Here is a 27,425-nt window from a genome sequence, read left to right on the forward strand (position 1 = left end):
AGGAGACACCTAATGGAGGACCAGGGGGAGGGGAAGAAGGAAAGAGAGTTGGGGAGAGAGAGGGACGCAAAACTTGAGAGACTATTGAATACTGAAAATGAACTGAGGGTTGAAGGGGGCGGGGGGGGGGGGAAGAGGTGGTGGTGATGGAGGAGGGCACTTATGGGGAAGAGCACTGGGTGTTGTATGGAAACCAATTTGACAATAAACTATTTAAAAAAATTCATAATCCATGAAAAAACTTGGGGTTTGTGGGGTAACTCTGAGGGGGATGAGGTTAGCAGCTGCACCATTGGAAGTCCTTCTAAGGGCTTGAGACATGATCATGGAAGTTTAACGTCTAGTTTCGTCATTGATTTGTCAACAACTTTAGCCCTACATTTTTGCTTTCAGGGTCTCTATATTTCCTCCATGAATAACAGTTAGTTAAAAATAATGTTAGTTAATCATGTTTATTAGTATCACCACCACCGCCACCACCATCATCATCATCATCATCATCATCATCAACTACAAAGGCTAAGAAGTTCTGGGAAGAGACACTTCATTACAGCTTTTCTTACAAAACCAGTTGGTATAAGCAGTAAGGCAAATGTTCCATGATGCATCTCTAGTGTGTGTGTGTGTGTGTGTGTGTGTGTGTGTGTGTGTATGATAATATGACACAAAGAAGGATCTCTTTTTTGTGATATTATGTAAATGAAGAGATTAAAAAAGGATCAGAAGGAAAGGAATTTCAACCCAACCCCTCTCTCTTCCATGGAAAGAATTTACTTCTTTGCTGGGACCATTGGTTTCATGCTATATAAGGGGTAATGCCATTTTCTTTTGGAACTATTAATAAACATCCTTTTTTCCTGGGCTCCATTTACTCTTTGCTTTTTTCTTTTTCAACTGATATGATCAAATTCTCTTAATCTGCTGGATGTTTATTATGATTATGATTATGATTTTAAAATCAGTTAGGACATTAGAAATTATTTTATTTGCTCACATTTTGGGTGAAATGGTTTTTGGCTGAAAAATTCCAAAGATTCTGCCAGAACCTTGCCATCTACTCATCTTTGAGGACTTAGTTTACATATTCTCTCCTCCTGGAAGTCTTCCCAGGTTAAATTAGCTACCTCTCCTCCGCACCCTCACTCCCCATATATCTAGTGTCAGGTTAAACCATTATGGCACTTGGTACATTTTATTGAAAATTTGCTTTTGAATCTGTCTTCTTCACTAACCCAGAAACTCCTCTAGGATCAGACACCTTGCCTTATTTATCATTGTGTCTCTTAGGTGGAAATTAACCACAATTGTAACAATGAGTAACTTGTTATGCAGGCAGGCACTATTGTAAGTACTTTACAAATCCTTACCCTGATCCTCTTAAGTAAACACTATGGTCATCTCCACTTTGCAGATGAGGGAACTGAGGCCCAGAGATCTTAAAATAACTTGGCAATATCACCTAACTAAGTAATGATCCAGATGGTATTTGAACACAGAAAACATGGTTGTAGGAGCCTATGCTGAACCACTATGCCCTATTCATGAGTGTTTTGAACTGACCAATGCATGTGAACTATTTTACATAAGGGAAGAACCATGACAGGAAACTTTAACCTTAATTTAAGCTTAATCTTAAATTCAGAAACTTTCCTAAGTAGGTATCAGTTCCCAGAAATAGAGCATTTTCATATTTTCTAGTTTAAAAGTAGAACTTCCCTGGTTTACTGAAGTCCTTACTTTTGGATTGCTATAATCCTCTGAAAAAAGGGTAATTTAGGATGACCTTTGGCTCTGCTCCATGTCCTAGGACAGAATCAATACTCAGGAATAATAGTAATATGAACCAACATTTAGTTCACGCTCACTATGTAACTGGCTAAAGACACAAAGTCTGTTGGTGATGAGACAGGAATTTGAACCTACATCACTCACAGGAAGCCATCCTGCTTCAGGTAGGACCTTGCTGTCTTTGACCTGGCCACATCTGTACCACAGTCACCAGAGTACTGGACTGTGGTCTTTCATGTTGTGACCATCCTTCCTTCTCGTTCTGGCACTCCAATTTTCTGAGAATTTTTAATGATGTTCAGATAGTCTGATACACATTCATAAGGCTGGCATTAAGAAACAAAAGCTTGTACCTGCCTACAATTTTTATTTTAAAAGATATTGGTTCTGGTAGCATATGCAAAGTACTGTCTTTTGCCCAAAACCCCAAATTACCTGTTCTTTTCAATGCAGAAGTCTTGTGCTTCTTTGGAGATCATTCAAAAAATATCTCTACCATTTGTACTGCCTCTGATGTTAAGATTTTATGTATAGAATAAGAGAGCTAGCTCTTACTATATTTTCCTAAGGATAAAGACCCATTTTTGTAGCATGTCTTAGGATTTCCAGGAGTCCAAGAATTATTGTAGTGTCCTCCATTTCATTTTTCATTTCACAGCTTTTAAATAGACATTTAGAATCTTTAGAGTTCTCTTGCCTTTTGATCACCCTTACATTCAAAGTAATAGCCAGTGGCAAAAACAAATTCCCCAAGATCTCCAATTCAATCATGTGATGGAGAGATGTAGAAAATAAATAAATGCACAGTGTTGATCTGGAAGGAAGGAAAGAAGGAAGGAAGGAAAGAGAAAGAAAGAATGAAAGGAAGGAAGGAAGGAAGGAAGGAAAGAAAGAAGAGAAGAAAGATAGATTTTTTTAAAAATCTCCATCAGAAAGGCAAAGGAGAATTCAAAGGCCTTAGAGAGAGAGGTCAATATACTTTTTCTTAGGATAAACCTTCACTTTTCAGAAAACAGATTTTTTATCCTAAGTAAAAGACTAGCCTGGGGAAAACTCTGAGCTTGGTTCATATAAATAACATTCCCCATTGCCTCCCACTGAAATATACCTATACTCCGAGGGCCTCTCAAAAGAAACTACCATCCACTTTGGACAGACTCTCTAGTCTCATTATAAACCAAGATTTTATGGGTTTGTTTTTCTCAGTCTTTATTGTAGACCCTTGTTATTGATCATATCATTTCTCTATATGCTTCTTAGGCCAGAGTTTTCAGTGAGATGAAAGAAATGAAATAATAGAATGAAATAATATAAATTCTATGGATCAATAAATTTAAGAAATGATTTAAATAAGCTGCCAGAACCAATATCTTTTAAAGTACTTACTGCCAGCCTTCTAAATGCATATCAAACTACTGTGAACATCATTAAAAATTCCCAGAAAATTGGAGTGCCAGACAGAGAAGGAAGGAGGGTCACAACATGAAGGACCACGGTCCAGGCCAAGAGCAATCAGACTATAAGGGGATCACTTATATTCACCATATCTGACCAATACAAATTCACTTTTCTTAATCGGTTGTCTTCCCAACATTAGCGTCCTCTGGAACCAGCACAGTATGAGCCTATGTTTCAGGAGTCTCCATAAGGCCCTGTAAGTGGGCCAGTAGCTCAGTCTTTCTTTCTATATAACTCCATAGATGAGATTCCTATGTTTCTCTAGGCCAAGCTTAAGCTATCCTGTATAATGAGAAATCTCCCCTTCATTCAAAATGAATTCTCTTTTGCTGCCACAAATCTCCGTCCTTTTCTCTCACTCAGGCTCTTCAGGTTCACTTATCTGACTTTAAAGATTCCATCCCCTACTGATAGCTGGGATAATATGTAATGAACCATACTATCCTGTCTGACATTTCTTCCCATTAATCCAAGGTGTCTGGGGGAGCCTAGCTTTCAGACATTATTGTTTCAGAAGCAGTATATTGTTTAATTTTACATTATGGAAAATTTCCAGAGAGAACAGCATATACAATGGATCCCCCCATAACTCTGCTTCAACAGTCATCAGCCACTAGCCAATCTTGCTTCATCTATACTTGTGTAACATTTTCAACTGCATGTATTTCTTTTTGTCTAAATCTTCTAAATACTAAGTGATTCAAAATTGGAAGAAGAGGGATGGGAAAAGGAATCTCCTGTCTCATGTCTGCGAGATCTAGAGCCAGTCATTAGAGTGAATCTTGGAGACTCATACAGATATGACTGGCCCCCTTAGGGGAAAAATCCCAAATAAGAACTCATAAGAAGAGGAAACTCATTCAAATACATATTTGAATTTATTTCTGTTTGAGCTGTGGCTAGTTAGCAACAGAAAAGCAAGGCAACAGAAATTGATAGTTGGGTTGGATTGAAGACAGAATATTTTCACCATCTATTTAGATTTAGTTCCATTAAGTAGTAAAATGGCAGTAAAGTTCAAAAACCTGTCAATTTTCTCACCTTTGACTGTTCGCCTAGTTTTCTGCAGGATAATTCTTAGAATTACCATAGATGCCTACCTTCTTGATCCTGAAATAAACTAATATTGTATCCATCGATGCAACTGAGAACATGAATATTTTCTAACGTCTATGCTACAGGGCCCAAAGTCACAAGGTCAACAAACAAAATTCTCTGCCTTCATAATGATCCTGGAAGAGGCTCCTGTGACCCCAGGCTTTCTGGGAACAGTGGCTTGAGCTGTTCCTTAGCAGCTTCCACTTAGAGACCATGGAATAGAGAATGAGTACGGCTTATTCCCAGTGAGAATCCTCATTTAAATGCTAAGTGCTGAAGTGCTTTTTTTGTAGCTCAGCATTTCTCAGCAGAGTTTGCCACAATACATAAAGGAGGAAGGAAATGAGGACAAGGAGAGACAGCCTATCACTTTATAAAATATCCTGGAATACAAATGACATTTTAGTTTTGGAGGGATAGTCATCCCTTGAAAGCTGGTGATTTGCTCGGGAAAGACCGCCTGGGATGGTTTTGCAGCGAGGGACCTGTGACACACCGCTGTCCTATGTGCTCTTTGTCAGTGATTATCCGGCACCGGCTGGATTTGACATAGTGTGATAATTTTACCACAGATTTTAACTCAACTACTACTAAAACTGATGCATCTGTTTCACTTTTTTTTTCCTTAGCTAAGTGGTTTATGAGACTTCTTAAAAATATAATTTAGGGCACTGCACTATAATATGGAAAATTCATATTTATAAAAAACAGCCTGAATTCCCTTTTGAAGAAAGAGATGGAGTTTAAATCAGTGACACTGATATGGGGATGTGACAAAAACTACACATTCCTTAATTTTTCTTATACTTATCCTGAAGAAAGCCTTCGCTTGGCCCCAGTCTTCACTACAATCATGTCTTTCTCCCCTTTCAATGGCATACTCTCCCTCAGTGTGTCTATACTGGCTGCTTCTGCTTTCATTTCATAACTGTTCATTCGCTGTAATCTCACTTCTGTTCCTTTACTCTACTGAAACAGATCTTTCCACTAATGCCACCTTTGTCCCTTCTGGATGAATTTTTAAGGAGAAGACAATGTGTCTTTGAAATTCTGGGTACTTCTCTTCCCTTCAAGACTTCAGATATCTGTGCCTTCTACTTCCTAATCCCTTCCTCTAGTGAACTGGGAAAGAGCCTGATTTCGATTACTTGTACTTCACAGTGGATAAGAATTAGTTATGCTGCTCACTCTTTAAACATTTTTTCCATCTTAAATTTCATTCTTTCTAATTATACAGTAAATTGCTCCTGGCTTAAATATCCTTGTGTATTGTCAGAGGTGGCAGTGAAGAACTTTGAACCGAGGGGATATATTTCACAGTCATTAGTAAAGCCTGCCTCCCGTGTAATTGTGTGAGTGTACATATCTGTGTGGGTGTGCTGCTGTGTATGTGTTCTGTGGATCAGATGCCCTAGAGGATGGAAAGCAGCACAAGGAAACTTGCTGAGAAAGAACTGTCTTTGGGCTCTCACTGGCCCGAGGCATCTTGTGAGTTCTGTGAGGTGAAAAGCTGGCTCTCAGGCATTTATTCTAGGAGAAGTTGCTTCACTAAAGCACCTTCTAGCTACAGCTCCAGGCAGCTCCCCTGCTCTGGATCCTCCTCTTGCCCTTTCTACCCACTTCTTGTTCCTTCTCCGTGCCAGACCACCAGATGGAGACCCGCATCTGCCCCTTCGCTCTTTCCCTGGGCTCTCAGCGCAAGCTGTAGGGATCAGATGGTCTCTCCTGAAGTAGGCAGGTTAGAGCTTCAGGACCCAGAGATTTTTTTATGGACCTTGAAAGATGAGATTAAAGGGTAGGCAGAAGCCAACCCTGTTATTCAAAGATTTACGAGGAAAGTGAAGGGAGACAGAACAAAGGAGAGGATCAGAGGATCAGATGAAAGTTTTGGACCCTGAGAAGAAAACACTATATTCTGGAGAGTCATATTTTGAACCTTTGCTTTTAAAAACTATGTGTGGGGAAGGAAAAAAGGGCATCCTAACTTAAATCAAAACTACTATGTTAACCACTGGGATTCAAATGCCTCAAGGCACACACCTGGCAAACTAGTGAGGCTGGGCTGGAAGAAGCTTGCTGAACTCTCATACTGAGGGGAGATGGAGTCCCAGCACATGAACTTGACCTCATAACAAGGTCCTGGTCATGCAAAGGAAGAAGCCTGAAGATAGCATGGTGCTGGGTACTGCTGGTCCTGTGCCCCGGGCTACATAGAATCAGGCATGTGCCTTAACCACAGCTGCTTAACAGCAAACTATGCTACGTGATGTGCTACAGGCAGCCTCGTGGGCTATGTCGGTTCAGAAAACGTCCCCACATAGGGAGAGGTAGTTGAAACTAATTGGATAGCGTTTTAAACTGCTCATCCACAATTAGGCATTACTACCAGAGAATGGGAACTTGCAATTTTCTGTGAACTTCCTAAGGTGGTAAAATAAATTTCTTCAAATGGTATTAAATGAAGAGGAGCTTGGAAAATTAGAGTGTATGCATCTATGGATCATAAATGTTAGATACGAAAACACAAACAAAAGACGCTTGGAGACTTTCCAAGAGCTAAAAGAGAAGCGATGGCATGTGTATTTGGGTTGATCCAAAGTCTCTCTTGTCCTGTCCTAGTTCCCTGGGAGAAATGTTTGCTGGTGGTCAGGCTGATTGCAGGATAGGCAATTCAGTAGGCAAGATAGCCCCCAAGAGAAGCTGCATAATGCTGAATGCTGTGGCTGTTTGAGGAGCTCTAGTGCCTTACAGCAAAGAATTTTGGTAATTAGATTGTGGCCAATTATGGCCACTGAATTGTTGCAAGATGGAAGGTCCATAGGGCAGAGGAACAATGGGAAAATGATAGAAAGTCCACAGGGCTCTGCTTTAGCGTTACCCATAGCTTCAAAACTACAAATGCCTCAGTATCTGGATGGTTGTTTAACAAGAATTGAAAAAACGTTTAGTAATTAAGAGAATAGATAGAACTTAAACAACACATTGAAATGAAGGGGAAAGAACTCATAAAGGTTGACATGAGGGGAGCTGGGCAGAGGGTAGTGAAAGCAGGACAGAAGGACATCACTCAGCTAACCAGCCTAGACGGGAACCAGTGACAGCAAAAGGGAGGTACTTATAGTGAAGTGCTATTATGAGAGCTGAGAAAGAACGTTGGAGAGAGAGATGATTGCTCCCCCAAATTCTTACTGTTGGTAAATTAACTTGGAAGAAGGATGAGATGGCATTAGATGCTCCTAGGAAAAAGTACAAACCAAAGACTGAATTATGGACTCACCAATGACAATGGGTTGATGACAAGAACGTGAAGGTGGTTTAAGAATATAAAATAATAGCTATGGTACTGAAGACTTCCATGAGTGGAGGTAGGTAGCATGTTTCCTAGTGGACAGATGGCCCCTAGACAAACACTCAGAATCTTGTGGGCACTTTCCACCCCCAATATACTTTATTCCTGCTATGAAGAAAATAAGCATAAACAGGTCAGTTATAATTGCTAGTGGGAAAACTACAGTTCCAAGAGAAACTACAGGGAAGGAAAGAGATCCCTGGGATTTTAATGCTCAGCGCTGAGACCCAGCCCCTCAAAGCAGTGACTAGAGAAAGCTCTGAGAGCTACCAGAACCAGAGGTATTCCATCCAGAAACAAAATAAGAGGACGCCCACCAATTTGTTACTGGTACAGTTGGAGCAGCCATTTTCCAGAAAATTAAAACAATAATTTGAGCTTCCCAAGCCCTCAAATTATTACTTAGGTATTAGATGCTTTGGAGCACCTCCCTGTTCTCCCTCTGGACCAGTGTTTTTCAAAGTGGACTCTGAGGACCATCTCAGTAATGTGTACATACAAATTCCTACCATTCATTTCCCCTATCACCACTGGTCAACAAGAGCCCCTTGAGCTAGGGCTCAAGAATCTTCATGTTTAATAAATTCCTCAGATGATTCTCATGGGCTCTACCAGCTAACACATGTGGATTGATTTTCAAATGCCTATACCTGAAGTCTATTCTCCAAATCTTTGGCACCTCAGGTCATGTAAGTATATAATATTTTATTTTTACATATTTATATATTATATATATTTAAATCATAAATGTATTTTTATATAAATAAAATTGTATATATTTACAGAAACTTGCAAAGAAATGTACAGGGAAGTCCTCTGTATCCTTTCGCCAGCCTCCTCGAGTGTTAACATCTTATAACTATAGTGCCACATCCGTAAAGCTTATTCAAATTTTGGTTTTATATACAACACTAACGTTTGCACCCATTGTCCTAGACTGATGGAACACTTAAAAAAAAAAAAAGGCTAAAGCAAGACTGACACCAGGAGACAGAAGGTAGGGAAGGAATCCAGTCCTCTCTAGGCCAGGCACTGTGGCCACCTGACAGTTAAAGGGAATTGGTGGAGCATGATTGTTGCTTACACCCTTCACCACCAGGACTCACAAAAAGGCCAGGAGCAGATCTGAGTAGATGCTTTCACCACAGCCACCTTCTTCAGGCATCTGGGGACAAGGGCAGGGCTAGCTTCAGTCAGAATCTTACTGAAGAATTATCCTGCTTATCTGGCCAGACTGCAGCCCCAGGTGGTTGCTCTTGAGCCAATGGAAACTGCCAGCTCCCAAGGTAGTAAGAGTCTTTCCTAAACTCAGAAAGTGTGCTGGTGCTTATTCTTCAGGGATTCGTGATAGGGATGGAAGAGGTTCCAGGGTGGGTGAATCAATAATAGCCAGTGTGCCATGGCCAAGGATAATGCTCTTGGGTGGGTAAAGGTACTTTTAGCATGAGGTCACCAAAAGCTGAGCCCAGGAAAGGCATCAACAAAACACTAGAGAAACTCTATTTAATACTTTTTTTAATCACCCATTTCTTTGCAGGGATGGCACCCTTTGAAGGGAGCACCCTTTGACGGGGCTCCAGGCTGGGCCCACTATTTGGATTCCACAGATATGGGCAGGTTAGCAGAACTGGTGGGGCTGCAGGCTCCAGACATTTATCTAAATGAGTGACTATGGAATCTCACCAGGATAGCATTCACTCTAAGGGAAGGGAAAGAGAAGATCCAGCAATGAAACTTGTCACTGGAATTTGTTAGCAAGCTCCTCAGTTTTAGTCCAACAAAGGCGGTTGGAGGATGATTGGGAGGGCATGTTACAGGCAAAACCTAAAAGAACTACTTTTACTAAAACTCTATCAGAACTTGTACACAAATGGCAGTTTTGATACCTAAATGGAAATGCAAGACTCTAAAATGAGTTAAAAGACATTTGTCCCTGTGTTTAAAAAAATAATAATAGTTAAGAGAAGTTTTGGGTTCACAGAAAACTTGAACAGAAAGTAGAGTTCTCCCATGTATCTGTCCCCTGCACAGCTTCCCCCACTGTTAACATCCTAAATTAGTGTGGTATGTTCCTACTTTTTATGCACTGAACCCAGTCTAGGCAGCAACAGTCCCCCCGCCAAATGTGTCCAAGGGATGTGGTGGTACCCAGATAGAGCAGAGCCTAGGCCTGGCAGATATTGTATAGGTACAGTACATACAAGGAGAGGTAGGGCTAGAGCAAGGGAGACTGGAAAAGCAGCAGAGACAATTGTGATAGTTAACTGAGCCTGTACATGAGTGTGTGCAGAACATCACTAAGACCTCTAAGAAATACTTATCAAGAACTTTTTGGGGATGGGGAGTCCTGGATTAGCAGGTGGGAATAAGAGCAAGAGAAATATGGGTTTCAGGAAAGCACAGCAGTGAAAGAATATATGCTCCAGAATCACACTCTAGGTTCCAATCCTGGATTTGTCACTTACCTAGCTGTGTGACGCTAGTTTACCACTCTTTCAGTTTCTGTGTCTGTAAAATGGAAAACATAATTGTTTCTACCTTATACAATTGCTGTGACAATTACATGAGCTTAAAACACATAAAGCACTTAAAGTAGTATTTTGTGTGCTCAGAATAAACATTCGGTAAATATTACAGTACCCCCATGGGGTTGTCATGGAAATTTAAAATGATGGTACAGGTAAAACACTCTTCTAGAAGAGACATTCTCAATGAATGTCAGCTATTACTGTGTGATTAAATTAAATTTTATATGGTATCAGTATATATATTGGAAGGCTGTCAAAAGGAGAAGAAACAATTATAAAATTTTTATTTGGCAGTATAAAAACAAAACTAACTGCAGTTATTTATGTAAATTGCTCACTACTTATGTCTAATTACTATGAAGCACAATAACAATTATACATAACATTAAGTGTGTCAGACTGACTTTGCTAAAACTTTTGATTATAACACCAACTTCTGTGTACATATGCTGCGTGTTCACTGACTGTTGTTCTTCTGGTACGTACATCTGCTAATGCAGCATGGTCGTCTGCTCATAATGTTGGAAAATTAGTGGAAGCACTGGCTTGCCAGACTTCTTTCTCATACATTCCCCCAGATCTTTTTTGGTCCTTATTATCCTAGAATTTTCTATTCATTCTGATGATGCATCCATCCTTTTCTTCAATCCATTTAATTCAATCAATTTTAAAGACTACTTACTGTGTTCAAAGTATTGTATTAGGTTCTAGAGGGAATACAAGGATAATTAAAGCAACCCCTACTTGTAGTCGAGTATTAGAGAACAAAGGAAAACCTTAATGTGAGGTAGAAAGAAGTTGCTGTGAGTCTTCAGGAAATGCTGGTTGTGGCTTTTGAGCTAGATACTTACTTAAGTGTAAGCTTTTTATATACCAGGATAGCTTTACTGAGATATAATTCACATATTATAAAATTCACCCTTTGAAAGTGTACAAATCAATGGGTTTTAGTATATTCACAAATTTGTGCAACCATCACTACAATCACTGTTAGAACTTTTTTATCACCCCATCCACATCCATTGGCTATCACTTCCCATTCTGCCTCCCTGCAGCCCCTGGCAACTGTTAATTTGCTTTCAGTTTCTATGGAATTGCCTATTCTGGACATTTTGTATACACAGTTACATAACTTATGAAGCAGAGAAAGAGGATGGGGGAGTGGCTATTTAAATAGGAAGATCAAGGAAAGTCTTAAGGAGAATAACACACTTGATTTTTTTTTCAAAATTTTATTTAAATTCTAGTTAGTTAACAGATAGTATATTGGTTCCAGGAGTAGAATTTAGTGATTCAGCACTTACATACAACACCCCGTGCTCATCATAACAAGTGCCCTCCTTAATCCCCATCACCCATTTAGCCCACCCCCCATCCACCTCCTTCCATCAACCCTGTTTGTTCTTTATCATTAAGAGGCTCGCATGGAGGTGCCTGGGTGGCTTAGTCGGTTAAGGTTCAACTCTCAGTTTTGGCTCCGGGCATGATCTCAGGTTTAGTGAGTTCGAGCCCCTTATTGGGCTCTGTGCTGACAGTGCAGAGCCTGATTGGGATTCTCTATCATCTTCCTCTCTCTCTGCTCCTTCCCCACTCACTCTCTGTCTCTAAATAAACTTTAAAAATTTTTTAAGAAGAGTCTCATATGGTTTATTTCCCTCTCTTTTTCCCCCTTCCCATATGTTCTTCTGTTTTATTTCTTAAATTCCATAAATGAGTGAAATCATATGGTATTTGTCTTTCTCTTACAGACTTATTTTGCTTAGCATAATACACTCTAGCTCCATCCATGTCATTGCAAATGGCAAGATTTCATTCTTTTTGATGGCTAAGTAATATTCCATTGTATATATATATCCATTTATCAGATGATGGACATTTGGGCTCAGACAGTTCCATAGTTTGGGTATTGTTTTGGTAGATACATTCAGTTTAAAGGTTGAACGCAGATGAAGAAAAAACTATATGGATATCTGGGTAAAAAGCGTTCTAGGTGGAAAGAACAGCAAGTGCAGCAGCTTAGAGGCTGGAGAGTTCCTGGCGTGTTGGAGGAACAACAAAGAAATCAGTGTGGCTAGAGTAGAGTATGTAAGGGGAAAGTAGTAAGAGATTAGGCATTAATTGGATAGGACCCTACAAACTATGACAAGAGTTTTGGCTTCTGCTGTATGTGAAACAGGAAGTCACTAGAGGATTTTGAGAAGAGTAGCAAAATTTGATTTATATTTTAAATGAATTTAAAGGCAGGGACAGAGGGAGAGAGAGACTCCCAAGCAGGCTCCACACCCAGCATGGAGTCCAACATGAGGCTTGATCTCACGACCATGAGATCATGACCTGAGCCAAAATCAAGAATCTGACACTTAACCAACTGAACCACTGAGGTGCCCCTAAAGGAATTAGTCTTTAAGTGGACCAGTCATTTTGAAAATAAAATGTGGGAGAATAGGGTGGAAGCAAGGAAATCAGTGAGCAGGCTTTAACAAGCAAGAGACAATGCTTTAACATTTAACAATGATTGCTTCCTGGACCAGGAGACAGCAGTGAAGGTGTTGAGAACTGGTTAGATAGTCTGAATATTTTGAGCTGGAGTTAGCAAGATTTGATGATAGAATGAATATGGAATGTGAGAGAAAGAGAGGAGTCAAAGATGACTCCAAGATTTTTGTCTGACAACTAAAAGGAGGAACTTAAGTTTCAGGAAAGAGTACAGAAGGAGCAGGCTTGGGACGGTGGCAGCAAAGATCAGAAGTTAAGTTTTGGATGTATTAAGTTTGAGATGCCTTTTAAACATTGAAGTGGAGATGTCAAGAATATAGTTGGATATGCAAGTATAGAGTTCAAGGTCTGAGAATTGCTGAGAGGGTAAGGCACAAACCCTTTGAATGACACTCAATCTGGGTGGTAGCCTCAGCACTGTCCATATAGGAGCATGCTAATTGTACCATGTTCTATAGAACTGCTTCCACCCAGTGAGCAAACGCTGTTATCTTCCACTGTTTGCTAGCATCTTTTCTTCAATCATATAACTGTCCTTCGGTAATAAACAGCCATCCTCTTTGGCTCTTTTTCTACTTTCTAACATTACATGCTCACTCTTTCTGTAATCCATATTATATTTTACTCCTGAGTGGGAAATCTTGCCATTGTCTCCTTAATTAAAAACAAGATCCTCAGGGCACCTGGGTGGCTCAGTCAGTTAAGCATCTGATTCTTGACTTCAGCTCACGTCATGATCTCACAGTTCATAAGATAAGAGTCCCGCATCTGGCTCTGCACTGACAGCAAGAAGCCCACTTGGGATTCTCTCTCTCCCCGTCTCTCTGCCCCTCCCACACATCTGTTCACTCTCTCTCTCTCTCTCTCTCAAAATAAATAAATATTTAAAAAAAAAAAGATCTTCTTCCCTTGGTGTTCACCGCAAGGGCACAGTATTTTTATTGAGATATAGTCAACATATAACATTATATTAGTTTCAGGTATACAGCAGAATGATTCAATATATGTATACACATTGCAAATTATCATCACAATAAATCTAGTTAACATCTATTCCAAATCTTTTCTTCATACTGGATAGTTTGGATATGAGGAAGCCAGCCATAATGATTCAAATATGTCTGCAAATAACTCAGGAATTGACATGTTAATTTATGGAAATGTGGTCCACATAAGGCCTACAGTTTTGTCCCATGGCAGGTGTTCAATTAAATCTGATTGATTAATCATTTGGGCTCAACTATGTATCATACAAATCTTTACATATTGTAGGATCTTGAGGAAAGAAGAATCCTCTACTATCTCCACCCATCACTCCCTGGGATTCCAACTTAGTATCTTCTCACAGGGTGTCTCTTCACCCAGGCTCATGACAAAGCTTTCTCTTTCTTCTGCCACTTGATTTTTGTTGTTTTGTTGCTTTGTTTTCTTTCCTGACACTGTCTGTCCTCTGGAATGAAAACTAGGCTCTGACTGCCTTAGTAATGTCCAAAACTTGTTGCAAATTATGCTTAACATAGAGATTGCCCTTGTGGGCCAGAGTAAGACTCTCTGGCGTTACCCCATTAGAGCTGCACTCATCCCCTAACCCTTCTCCAGCTCTATAATCACATACTTCACAATTGTGACATAAATAAAATCATGAATTATGTATCCTTTTGTGCTTGCTTTGACCACTCTGTATAATTTCCTTGAAGTTCATCCAAGTTATTGAACATATCAATAGTCCATTCCTTTTTTTTTTTTTTAAATCACTGAGTCATACTCCATGGCATGGATGTACCATAGTTATTTTTATCCACTTACCCTTCGAAGGATATTTGAGTTGTTTCCAGTTTTGGGGTATCCTAAATAAGTTGTTATAAGATCCATGTACACAAGTTCCTGAATAAAGATAAATCTTCTTGGGATAAACGCCCAAGAGTAGAACTGCTAAGTTGAATGGCAAGTCCACTTTTCATTTTTTTAAAATTTTTAATAATTTATTTTCAAATTGGTTTCCATGTAACACCCAGTGCTTCTCCCCACAAGTGCATTTTTGAAAGGAATAAGCAAACTATTTTCCACAGTCAAATTTTTTTTTGGAATTTAATTATGACTCAGTCCCTAGAAAGACATTCCACTGTTTGCCTTTTTGATTAGAGAACTAACTGTCCTTCTCAGAGTTCTCTGGAGTCAGATGGACTTGGATTCAATTCTGCTTCAATCACTTATTAGCTGGGTGAGCTTGAACAACTTATTTACCTTTTTTGACTCTCAGATTCCCTATTTTAAAAATAGGGATAATGATGGTGGAGAACTTAACAAGAGCAATATATAAAGTACTCAGTAGAGAGTCTGGTACACTGCAGCGAGTTATACTCTCTCTTCTCACTCCATGGCAAAATAATGATCAAATATTACTTCCAATATTTTTGGTATTTGAAATTTTAAAAATCAAAACAAAGCAATCTCAGCTCCTTTTGTACATGTTTTTTAAATTCTTTTTTTCAGTTTATTTTGAGAGAGAGCACATACATGCAAGCAGAGAAAGGGCAGAGAGGGAGAGAGAATCCCAAACAGGCTCTGCACTGTTAGCACAGAGCCCAATGTGGGGCTCGATCTCAAGAACTGCAAGATCATGACCTGAGCTGAAATCAAGAGTTGGATGATTAACCGACTGAGCCACCCTGGTGCCCCCATATTCTATTAGATGAATTATCTTCAATAGATTCCTTATGCATAATTTTTCCTTGGGAAAACCATTTTCCCTTTCTTCCTATCAACTGTTTGCTGAAGTAATCCTCACTATGCTTGGCAACAGAAATGAGTTGGTGTATCTCCATTATGCTCTGTGGTTTTTCTCTCTTCTAGGTCAGTGAACAATTTTCTGATGACTGGTCCAAAGGTAAGATAAAAGTCCTTCGATTTATTTGGATTTCACTAATCTTAGCTTCTTGATTGAAGAAGAATTTCTTTTCATTATATTCACATTTTTATTAGCTGTTTATGTTACAGACAGAAAAACGTTGGCACAGAGAGGGTTAGGGATATACCCAAAAGAACACAGCAAGCTAGTGTCAGGGCCAAGGCAAGAATTGAGTATTGATTCTGAATGTATGGCTAGAATTTCCAGAGCCAGAAAAGTCAACAGCCTTTCATGGCGTCCAGCTGCAGTCACACATTCTTCTCAACGCAGTGGTAGGATGCAGTTTGCCATCTTTAAACTGCTAGCATTGTACTACATGATCTCCAAGGACATTTCCAGCCCCAAAATGTTCTTTTCTAAGATAGTAATGGAGTGAGAACAGCTGAAAACCCATTTGTGTAATTTGGGCTCATTTTGGAGAAGCAGAATAGTATAGTGAATAAAGGCTAGTGAGGTCTAGAGGCTGATAACACTGAATTTCGTTCCTACTTTTACTATCTGCTAGCTGTGCGACCTTGAGCAAACTGCTTTTCTTCGCCACTCTAAGCCTCCGGTTTCTAATCTATAAAAATGGTACCTATTTCACAAGGTTATTTGTAATGTTAAATGGGACAGCATATTAAAAGTGCTTACTCTGTCATTATTTTAGAAGGATGGGAGAGTGGGCAGGAAAAAGGTGCTTGGCCACTACAGGGCAAATGCCTCCCAAGCTCAGCTGCGGGTCTGGATGCTGACCCCTGTGTTTCTGCGCAGGCTTACCTGATCTATTCCAGCAGCGTGGCAGCTGGTGCCCAGAGTGGTATTGAAGAATGCAAGTATCAGTTTGCCTGGGACCGATGGAACTGCCCTGAGAGAGCCCTGCAGCTGTCCAGCCATGGCGGCCTTCGCAGTGGTAAGGAAAGCCTCGGCCACAGCTCCCCGGACCCCCTGGCCACAGGTTAGAGCCCCACTCTTCAGGGATGGCCTCCTGCTGCTTCTACTTCCACATTCCTCAAGCTGGTTTCTATCCTCTCTGAGATCTGCTTTTTTGTCTTCTTTTTTCCCAACACTCTCACTGCTCAATGAATGGACTTTGCTTCACCCCCAATCCTATACCACCGTTGGCCTCCCAGTTAGCTAAATATAAATAGCATCAGGAGGTAGGTAAGGGTCATAATTCTTCATGCCTCGTAGCCCCTTCCTTCAGCAGCTCAGCAGAGAGGTACAGGCTGAGTGAGGCCTGACCTGGACTTCCCATGAAGAAGATAAAGAGTGGTCATGCCAGTAAATGAAAGAGCTGCCAATCAGAGGTTCTTTTCAAGACTAGCCAGCATGTGCCTCTTAGACTTCAGTATTTCGGGAAGAAAGAGGCCTGGGCTCTTTACACCCTGGCTTTCAGATTCATCTCCTTCCCCCATTTCTTCCTCTGGCTCTTCACCACCTAAATCCTTTACAACCATGAGTGCAAACAATAATCTAGTCACTGAGTCGTAATGCGTGCCCTGAAAAGATGGGAGGGAAGAAGCATAGTGCTGAGACCAAGGCTGGAGCAGACCGTGGAAGTGAGTAAGGTACACTGTAAAGGTAGGGAAATAGGATGCAGCTGGGGAAGGAGGGCATAATGATGTTATTAAAGGAAGACAGGGTGACTGAGACTTCTTTGAGTTACAACCCCTCCAACTGACCCATTTTTGGTTCCTGCCAGCTAATCGGGAGACAGCGTTTGTACATGCCATCAGCTCTGCTGGGGTCATGTACACTCTGACTAGAAACTGCAGCCTCGGGGATTTTGACAACTGTGGCTGTGATGACTCCCGCAATGGCCAGCTGGGTGAGTAGTGATGCTGCGGGGGCGGGGAGGGGAGGGCAGACCATAAAGTCTACTATGAATGAAAAATCTGGTGGGTAGTTTGGTGGGGGTGAAAAAGCATTGTATTCTGCTAAACCTGAGGAATATCAGGGCCAGCTGGTTTAAGCCCAAACCCTAGAGTGACAAACCAGGCTAATTGGGACCCTCCTTCAACCACTGAAAGGTTTCCTTAATTTAAACACAATAAAGTAACAACACTCCCTGTGGATCAATCTTGCTACTCCCTGAAAATAGGGGGAATGTCATTTCCTGTTGCCTATCCCTGTATCTTCTCCACTGTCCTCTCCCATGCTCTCTGCCCTCCAGCTCAACTTCCAACTTTGTTGTTCCATATTATTTCCAGTTGAGCCTCTTGCCCCACTCCATGCTGGCACTTTGCTCACCTTTTTCTGGGCCCTTCTGTGGATGTCAATCTCTGGCCAGGCACATCCACACTCTGCCCAAAAGCCAGAAAAACTGTGTATCCACTCGGCAACTATTTACGTCATGGAGTCCGGAGCAAGGGGCTGGGTGAGGCTGGAAGTGGAAGCCCAAAAGTGGCCTGAACAAATCTGGGCTGAAATTAATCTGGAGACAGGGCCCCCGCCCAACCCCAACCCCAGTTAGAAACAGTAGCTAGGAGGATCCAAGCCCTCCTGCTCAACGACATTTCCTCCCCTTGCACTCTTCCAGGGGGCCAAGGCTGGCTGTGGGGAGGCTGCAGTGACAACGTGGGCTTTGGAGAGGCCATATCGAAGCAGTTCGTCGATGCCCTAGAGACAGGACAGGATGCCCGGGCCGCCATGAACCTGCACAACAACGAGGCGGGCCGCAAGGTGAGTCCTGCAGGCCTTGGGGTCAGGCAGCTGGCTCCGTCCACTCCCAGCCCTGGGTGCGCACAGCTCTTCGGTTCGTTTAACAGATTGGAAAAACGAGGCACCAAGCTGGCCAGCCATGTGGATTAATTAGCTAGACGCCTAGCAACTGTCCCCTACCCCCAGCGCACTCCCCACAACGTCATCCCAGACCAGCTCACTCCTAGCTCTCTCCCCCAGGCGGTGAAGGGCACCATGAAACGCACGTGTAAGTGCCACGGCGTGTCTGGCAGCTGCACCACGCAGACCTGCTGGCTGCAGCTGCCCGAATTCCGCGAGGTGGGCGCACACCTGAAGGAGAAGTACCACGCGGCGCTCAAGGTGGACCTGCTGCAGGGCGCTGGCAACAGTGCGGCCGGCCGCGGCGCCATTGCCGACACTTTCCGCTCCATCTCCACGCGGGAGCTGGTGCACCTGGAGGACTCGCCGGACTACTGCCTGGAGAACAAGACGCTAGGACTGCTGGGCACCGAAGGCCGAGAGTGCCTGCGGCGGGGGCGGGCCCTGGGCCGCTGGGAGCGCCGCAGCTGCCGCCGGCTCTGCGGAGACTGCGGACTGGCGGTGGAGGAGCGCCGTGCCGAGACCGTGTCCAGCTGCAACTGCAAGTTCCACTGGTGCTGCGCCGTGCGCTGCGAGCAGTGCCGCCGGCGGGTTACCAAGTACTTCTGCAGCCGCGCCGAGCGGCCGCGGGGGGGCGCGGCGCACAAACCCGGGAGAAAGCCCTGAGGGTCTCCTTTCCCCATTTGTCCTTGGCTTCTTTTAGAGTACCCAGTAATAGAGGAACCTAGGGAATGCCTCCCCGCCCCCCGCATTCCTCTGCCCAGGGATCCCAAGAGGGAGACACGCTACAGTCTCTCCAGAGCTTGCCACTTTCCACCCCTTTTCCTCAATTCCTCTGTGCTCTCCTCGAGCCCTGCATTATCCTCACGGTCCACACTTAGGTCTGAGGGCTTCCAGTTCTGAGACTCTGAGCTACTGATTCTCCTTGGACTCGATGAGAAAAGGAGTTCCTCCTCCCCTTCCTAGCTGCCCTAACGCCTGACCTAGCCTATAGAGCCACCGGGAACTGCAAGAACTCTTCTCAGATAATGCAGGGTCAGGGTAAAGCCATGCTTCTCTCTTTTGCCCATTTTCTTGCCTCCTCCCCATGTCCCCATTTTTCTGCCAGGTCTACCATAGCCACATCGCCCCGCCCTGCCCTGCAGAGCTCCTTCCCCAGGCTTTTGATTCTCTGCTGTTGACAGACACCCCAGCAATCTCTAATGCTTCCTCTCTCCTTTTTCCTTTCCTGAAGAAAAACTGTGACTGACGCAGGAAAAAGCATGTCTTTGAGGGTTGTTTCCTAGAGGCAGGGCCTGAAGATGGAAGAAGTGGGAACCCTAGAGTGCTGACTTGCTGGAAACCAGGGTACTCCTCATTCTCGTGATACATGTCTCCAGTGGACTTTTATCAGTCGGACCTTCTTAGACAATCACCCCAGGTGCTCCACACAGACGCACAGTGTCTAGAATGACTAAGGGCAGATTACAAGTCACGTCCTATCCTATAAAGAAACCTTCTCCCTATTCCTATTTCCTCCTAGCAACCAATGTTACTTCTTCTCCTTCCCTATATGATCCTTGTTCCTCTGAGCCAAAACTGAGCTAAATAATGTCAATTTCCCTTTCAGATCCCAGTTTGCACCTCTAAAGGCAGATCATAAGGAAGGAGAAGCTGGGACCCTTTCTTTTCACAAAACTGGATCTCAAACGGGCAGGATTCAGGGCATTAGATACTTTCCTTTGATAGGTAAACTTCCTGCAATGAAACTTTCCAATAGGAAGTTCAGCACCTTGAACTTTAATTTATTACAGTCACTGTGATATGTGCCTTCTTTTCTAGGTATTGAACTTATTCCTGGGGACATAGGGGAGGGTGTAGATCTGATATAATGTCTAGGCCCTCCCTTCCTCCTCACCTTGCCAGAACACTATCCTCCCTTAAGCCTCACTTCCCTGATGGCCTAAGTAGTTACACTGGCCTGTATGAGGCTAATCTGCCAACAATTAGTAAATAATCCACATAAATCTTCCACCAATACATTCACCCAGTAGCTAAGAGCTTACTGCTTGTGGAGCTTGAGACAAGCAGCATGGCACAGACTTGCTTCTGAAAGAGGGCTCTGGAAAGGGAAGCATCAAGTCCCTGATAGACTCTCTGCAGCCCAAGGAGCTTCCCAGCCATCTCCCTTCTCCTCTTAGGCTGGTCATGGGTCTGGACACAGGACAGCTGTTTAGGAGAACTGGTCGGATGCCAGACCACCTCATCCTACTTCCCGGAGTGGGAGAGAGCACAGAGGTGGCTCCCAGTAGGTAACAGGCTGAGGCATTAGGGCTGGCCTGGGACAGTGGAAAGTCTCCTCTTATATACCAGACTGGGGCAGTGGCCAGGTGAGACCCCAAACCCTGAGTCTCTTCCCTACGCAGCCTCTGGTCAATGAAAGCTTACTGAAGAGAGAGGTTGTCCGTCCTTCCTCACAGGGATACACTTCCCTTTAGGGTCTCCTAGTGCTTCATTTCCAGTACAATCAGCAAAGGGCTTTTTTGCTCCTTCCCTCAGCTTTGATCTGAACCTAGTAAATCTCCCAACTTGACCTTCTTTCCTAATCAAGCAGTAGCATATACTAACCTGGCTATCCCACTTGGCAGAATTACTGGATAGTGTGTGGTAAGAAAATCTGGCAAGGCAGCTAGAAGATACAAAAGTACAATATTGTAAAGGAAAGCTGCATCCTCCAGGAGGTCTGTCAGCATAAAAGTAGGACTATTGTGCTTCACATTTGATAATGCCAGGTCAGTACTTGAAACCTGTCATGCTGCCACAAAGTTCTTTCATAGATGGTTGTTTTGAATTTCCAAATGGATATAATTGATACCAGACTCATCTGAATTCTATAAAGAAAACAATATTGAGCTACCTTAGATCTGTATTGCTTTTTTTTCCTCAGTTGCATTATCCACTCATTCATTTGGTCATTGAACAAATGCGGGAGTGCAAACAGAGCGGCAAACGGCACAGCAGCCTCCCTGCATTTGTGGAGTTCAGGTTCTCGGTTATACACAATCACCAGGGCTACGTTCCCCTTTGCAAATACAGACAACTACAGAACAGATGCTTGGGAAGACACTTTGGAGGTCAGCTAGCCAAAGCTTTTGTTTTACAGATTAAAAGTGATGCTGAAAAAGATGTCTGGCTTGTTCAACCAACTAGTAAGTTGCCACGGGGTGCACCCGGGAGCCCTGGTCCCTTCCCTACTCTTGTGTCCTCTTTAAGGCCCATCTGTCTCCAGCAGAGGAGAGAAGCAGAGGGGGATCCTGAGAAGTGACAAGGATATGGGTTCGTGCAGGGGGCGGTGAGGGGGGGAGAATAGTGCAAAACACTGTCTCCTTCCTGTCCCTGGCCTCTGAGCCTACACTCAGGCAGGGCTTTCTTTTCTTGAAAAGAATCCCAGCCTCAACTGGCCTTAGCAGCAGGTTAGGGCAAAGACAGAGGCAGGGTCGTGCTCAGTGCTGGTGGTGCTGGCGGTGGTGGGAGGGGAGGGCAGGCCAGGGCACCCGCCTATTGTGGGTCTGGATTGGATGCTTCCACTCATTCATTTCCTTTTAATTAACCCGCATTCCTGGAGGAGAAATATTTATGTTGGCTCCCATAGAGGCAATCCGCAGACTGGAAAGAAGGGGGAAGAAAGCCTGCCTTAGCAAAACAATATCTCTAAAGAGCTCAAGAAGAGAAAATAAGAGAACAAAATGCCATTAAAATAGCCTTCTACCCCCACTGGAGTCAATGAAAACTTCATTTCACATGCTAATCCCCCACTCCGCCCCTTCTCTTCTCACAACACCTTTCCTGAAAGTGTTTGGGAAAAGTCTTCGCAGTCAGTACACAGCTCCCTGCAGCTCAGACTTCTCCTTGTGTTAGTTCAGGGCCCCAAGTGGGGCTCTCGCTCCAGCAGCGGCTTTTTTCTCCCCCCCTTTAATTTAAACAAAGACTTCGGAGTTCATCAACCTCCCACTGAAATTCACAGCTGCTGAACAAACTAATCCTCTCTCCCGGCCTTTCTTCCCTTCAATGGGCTCTTGGCTTCAAAGACACTTTGGGAAAGGACTTTGCTGGGGCTCACACTGCTTCATCAATAGAAGTTAGTGCAAGTATTATCTGAAGAGCAAGTGGCTTTACAAACAAATACTGCCTAACAATCCCTTCCTCCCAAACACACACATCTAGCCCACAGACATGATGGGATCTACAACAGGATTAGAGATAGTACCCCTGGCTTCACACCCAGCCCCTTTGTGCAGCTGAGCTCAGCCCTGAAGTGATGTGGGGAAAACCGGAGAGCTGCATGTCAGGCACGGATGGAGAGAGAGAGAGAGAGATAGATAGAGAGAGAGAGAGAGAGACACACACACACACACACACACACACACACACACACACACACACACACACAGAGTAGGGTGGTCACAAATGCTACAAGGAGAAAGCCTTGCAGCCTAATTCAGTGCCACCCTCCTTTCTTCAACTCTCTTGACTCCCCATCTGTCCCCAAACCCCTTTCCTGTCTTATTGGGAAGAAGAACAAAGAGGCTAGGAAGAGAGGGGTAAAGGCAAAGCAGGACCCAGAGGAGACAATAATTGGGAGATGACTGAGGAAACGAAATCAAAGCGGCTTTATTGCCCATTAAGTACATCAGTGGTTCAGATGCCAGGTCCAGCCATGAAGAGTGCAGCCAGAGAAGGCAGCCCTGAGACGCATGGGGGATGAGGAGGAGAAGGGCCTCCAAGCCTTGGGGAGCAGTGCTAGGAAAGTCTTGTTAATATGGCTCCTGTTCCAGAACTGGGCTTAGAATCACACAATGGAAGGCCTAGGGCCTTGGGCCAGGGCTCAGACAGGTCAAGTCAGGATCATTCCCTGCAGCAGAGATCCCTCTGCTCCTGTATGGCCTAAGACAGCTCCCAGCAAAAGGCAGTGCACCCCTTCTACTTTCCACCTAACCTAGCCCACCCTTATGATGCGGGCAGAAAAGAAGGTCCTTGTAAAAAGCACCTAAGTTCCTTCTCTTGGTTCTGCTCAGCACCCATGCCTCACGTCCATGAGTTGTTCAAAAGATGAACAATAGTCAACCCTATCCCAGCCTCTGGGGCTCAGTGGGAAATGGACCTGGAAATAAGAACTCAGAGGCAAGGAGAAGGTAAGGCCCGGCTCCAAACCCACAAAAGGGGAGAAATAAAAGCCCCACAAGATGGGTACAGCAGAGGTAGACTTGGAGGTAATGACCCTGCTCATCCCCCTGAGAAGCCACTTAAACAGAATATCCCTGGGGTCCTTGAAGACATCCTGCCCCAGGGCCTGTCAGAGTACAGAGACAGGGAAAGTGAAGAACCAGCTAAATGCTCTGCCTCAGAGGCCGAGAGAGCCTTGGATGGATTCTACAAGGCCAGGCATAAAAGGGTAGAAAACACCCTCCTAGTTTAGAGGCAAGCCCACAGCATCCTATACCTGGCAACAAGGGAAGAGGGTAGGGGAAAACAATCTATTCCGAAATTCCACCTTTTCTGCAGGGAGGAGTTAAGTAACAGCAGAAGTAGCCTCCTGGCAAGAGAGGCTGTCTGGTTTACATGTGCAGCTTATAAGCAATGGTGAGGATAGCCTTCAGGACAGGCATGAAGCTGGAGACCTCGCTGAAGCTGCTGCAGCCCACCACCTGGGCATGCACTGCAAGGCCCTGCTCAAAGTTTCCTGCGTCCACACATCGGGCAACCTCATGGAGCCCAGCCAGGACATGAGGCGAGAGCTGTGGAGGGATCAACCCTTAGGTCAGGGAGCCCAACCCAGCCCCTACCCTGGCAGGATGGAAGGGTAAGAGAGGATTTAAGCTCTGGAGCCCAGCCCTGGCAAGATGTATGTATTTTGTGAGGGAACCCGGTGAGACCTATGGGAGAGGACACTAGGCTCCCTTTGGCCATGGGTGATGGAGGATGGGGGGAGAGGTGCACCACTAAGCATACTTACTGTCCCCTGGTAGAGCTTCTCATATAGACATTCTAGACGTTGGGCTGCCTCATCCAGCTTCCGTTTTGTCTTCTGGGGGGCGGGGGGGAATGGATTCTGACTCCAGCCCCTAAGACTAACACTACTTAGGACTATAAAGAATCACAGTATATTAGAGCTGGAATGGCTTAATGCGACTGCTTTCATTTCACAGGAGAGGAAATGGAGGTCCAAAGATGGTAAGTGACTTGCTCAAGCTGATACAGCCTGTGAATGAGTAGCAGGTCTCCATACTCCTAGCTTTCACCTTCCCTCCAGTGCCCCCGGGGCTGCCTTTCCCAGAGTTAAGCCTTAATGCCTCTGGGCCCTGCTACCAAGAAGCTGGACTCAGACCAGATGAGTCCCACATCCCCACATGGATATCAAATAAGTACAAGACACAGACAGCGGGGCCCAGGGACTAGGAGAAAAGAGTCACACAAGGAACTGATCTACAGCTCAGGAATCCTCGGACTAGCTGGTGGTGTGAGGAAGGCACCATGGGGGATGGCTCAGACTTACTAAGTCAGTGGCAGACAAGAAGCAGCGTCGTAGAAGCTTGTCAAAGCTTGTCTTCAAGGACCGATGCTCCGGGGGCAGCTCCTTCCTTTCCACCCTCTCAGGTGGCCGCTGCTGAAGTTGCTGAGGAAGGAGCAGGGAGACAGGATAGACGGGCAAGGTGTCCTTCTTACAGCTGCCCTATGGACTCTTCCTCAGTGACTCAGTGTCACACTTCTCCCACTGGAGCAGAGCAGAATTGGGGAGAGGTACACCCTTTCTTCTCTGTAGTAAGGACATTTGGTACCTGCCTGCACCAGTTTCCCAGAGCAAAATCTGCCTCCCTCTTGAGGAAAGAAGCCCATCCACCATGTTCCCTGCTTTTCTATACGCCAGAAGAGTTGGAAAGCAGAGGGAAACACGCTGTTCCTGTTACCTGCAGGCTGAGTTCTCCTGGTGCTCCTGGGGGAGCATGGCTCACACCAGGGACAGAAGGCTGGGAGGAAAGGACCCCTCGTGGCTCAGAGGTGAGGCTCATGACCGGCGCGGTAATCGGTGCTGGGGGCATATATGACTCTGGCAACTAGAGACAGAGAAAGAAAGGCATATGAGTCTAAGCTGAGAGACTTCCTAGGCCCTGGCTTGAGAGAGTGGCAGAAGTTATGAGTGAGCAAGGGAACAGAAGAGTGAGTAGAGAACCAGGAAGTGGGGATACTGGTATATGTATGCAAGAAGCAAAGAGGAGATGGCTGAGGGAGAAGAATGAGGGGGGAAAGAGACAGGACAAGAGTGTGTGCCTAAGAAGGGGACTGGGCTGAATTCAACTGGAATGTAGGTCATTGGTGAATGTATGAGAGGTAGGTGGCAAGAGATGCATTGACCTTTTTCCTCTGGAGGTTTGTCCTAGGCACTGGGGCATTTTTCAAGGAATCTTGAGGTCCTGCATAGCACAAAAATAGAGGTATTTAGGGGCACGGTCAGGAACCCTGGAAATTTTTAGTCTAAAGTCCAGCAGAATTATTTTAGTTGGAGACCATCACACCTCCCTCTGCAGACTAGCCATACTCTCAGTTGACATTCTCCAACCCAATGGCTGCTGGTTTACTGGTCTGAGGAAAGACTCCTAAGGTGGTAGTGGCGAGGGGAGGAGAAAGAGGCAATGACCCAAAAAAGGGAAGCCATGGAAGGAAGACTGACCTGGGGGAGCAGCCGCGAGGCCAGTGGTTGGGGAGGCACTAGAGCATGGAGCACCTGGGCCTCCTGGAGGGTGTGTTGCAGGGAAGCTGACAGGAGGGGCTGGGGGCTGGAAGCTCATCGGGCTGACCCCTAGGTGTCCCACAGGAAGCAGAGGGAGCCGCTGACCAGTCTGAGCCAGAGAGGAAGAGCCAGGCTGTACAATGTCTGGGGGTGCCATGGGTAGGGGTGGACCAGGAGGAGGCCATGTTCCAGGGAAGCCCATGGGGTTAGGAACTTGTGCCTTTTGCCCTCTTAACAGTGGTAGCTCAAATAAAGCTGAAAAGGAATAGAAACAGGTCATTTGTCAACAATCTTCAACTTGGGAGAGACTCAGATCATATCAAGGAAGAATAAGGCAGCAATAAAATGAACAAACAAACCTAATAGTGATGATAATTAAAGATTAATACAGGTGTATGGAGATCTGCCATTTACAAAGCACTTTTAACTATTTCTCAATTGATCCTAAAAATAATTCTGTAGGGTTGAAATGACCAACATAACAACTACTATCACTTTTCAAAAGAAATAGAGTGGCTAAGTCTGTTGCCCACAGATACAAAGCCAGTAAGTAACAGTACTAAGGAATCTGACTTCAGTTTCCAAGCTCCTCACACTACACATTAGACATAATGCCCTCCAAACCCATGCTGGCCATGCCAATTGTCTTCCTCTGTGCTCTGCCCAGACAAATCTTTACTCACTCACTTACTCACCAGGTGTTAGCCCAGGGCCCAAGGGCAAAGGCTGGGCTGCCTGGGGCCCAGGTGACCTGTAGTCACTTTTATTCTGCATTCTGGAGCTTTGATAAGGGCTAGACTGGGAAAGTGTCAAGGGTGTCGCTAGTGATGACTGAGGTGTGAAAATCCTTGGCCTTGGGGATGGAGTTGGAACCTGTGAAGAGAAAAACGGTCATCACTTGAAAAGGGAAAAAAAGGTAAATAATTGAAAATAGAAAAACAATCGAGAATATGAAACAAAAAACTGGCTCTTAAAATAAAAATCAACAGAACTGATAAGTCTCTATAAAAAGTGACACAGATAAAGAAATAAAACACAATTTCATCAAGATCAGGGATGACACAGGGAATATTCCTACAGTCCCTGCAGCTGCTAAAAAGATAATAGAGGAATATAAGTAACAAAGTTACAAATAAATTTATGTTAATCAATTTGAGAACTTAGAAGAAATGAACCAATTCCTTAAGAACCACATTCAGCCAAAATTAAATATATAACTTGAATAGTCCTAAAAATAATTAAAGGAATTAAATTTGTTATTGAAAAGCACTC

General features: G+C 44.1%; 2 protein-coding genes across 10 annotated transcripts in view; one reads left to right on the top strand and one right to left on the bottom strand.

Annotated features, from left to right (window-relative positions):
* Positions 1 to 12,183: 12,183 nt before the first annotated feature.
* On the top strand, positions 12,184 to 19,054 carry WNT8B (Wnt family member 8B). Its single transcript, XM_029920264.1, has 6 exons — positions 12,184 to 12,302; positions 15,571 to 15,604; positions 16,379 to 16,517; positions 17,310 to 17,435; positions 18,147 to 18,289; positions 18,509 to 19,054. The coding sequence occupies exons 1-6, from the start codon at positions 12,184 to 12,186 to the stop codon at positions 19,052 to 19,054; spliced, it is 1,107 nt and encodes a 368-aa protein (XP_029776124.1).
* A 3,960-nt stretch (positions 19,055 to 23,014) lies between these two features.
* SEC31B (SEC31 homolog B, COPII coat complex component) overlaps positions 23,015 to 27,425 on the bottom strand; it is a 32,003-nt gene continuing 27,592 nt past the window's right edge. For 8 of the 9 annotated variants that reach the window (XM_029932382.1, XM_029932386.1, XM_029932385.1 and 5 more), the window contains 7 exons: positions 26,849 to 27,026; positions 26,094 to 26,408; positions 25,778 to 25,836; positions 25,333 to 25,479; positions 24,921 to 25,040; positions 24,381 to 24,452; positions 23,015 to 24,162 (listed from right to left, as the gene is read on the bottom strand). In XM_029932382.1, coding sequence (XP_029788242.1) covers positions 23,983 to 24,162; positions 24,381 to 24,452; positions 24,921 to 25,040; positions 25,333 to 25,479; positions 25,778 to 25,836; positions 26,094 to 26,408; positions 26,849 to 27,026 — 1,071 coding nt within the window. In that variant the 3' untranslated portion in view covers positions 23,015 to 23,982. Of the gene's footprint in view, positions 24,163 to 24,380; positions 24,453 to 24,920; positions 25,140 to 25,332; positions 25,480 to 25,777; positions 25,837 to 26,093; positions 26,409 to 26,848; positions 27,027 to 27,425 lie in introns of those variants that run through there. The other variant, XM_029932387.1, reaches the window with a different exon arrangement.

Source organism: Suricata suricatta, chromosome 2, assembly GCF_006229205.1.
Source record: "Suricata suricatta isolate VVHF042 chromosome 2, meerkat_22Aug2017_6uvM2_HiC, whole genome shotgun sequence".
NCBI lineage: Eukaryota > Metazoa > Chordata > Mammalia > Carnivora > Herpestidae > Suricata > Suricata suricatta.

Bases quoted from the DNA above. Each gene is read 5' to 3' on its own strand.
- WNT8B (XM_029920264.1), top strand. From the start codon at position 12,184: ATGGATATCTGGGTAAAAAGCGTTCTAGGTGGAAAGAACAGCAAGTGC. The intron at 17,436-18,146 runs GTGAGTAGTGAT...GCACTCTTCCAG, and splicing joins CTCCCGCAATGGCCAGCTGG to GGGGCCAAGGCTGGCTGTGG. The intron at 18,290-18,508 runs GTGAGTCCTGCA...TCTCTCCCCCAG, and splicing joins ACAACGAGGCGGGCCGCAAG to GCGGTGAAGGGCACCATGAA.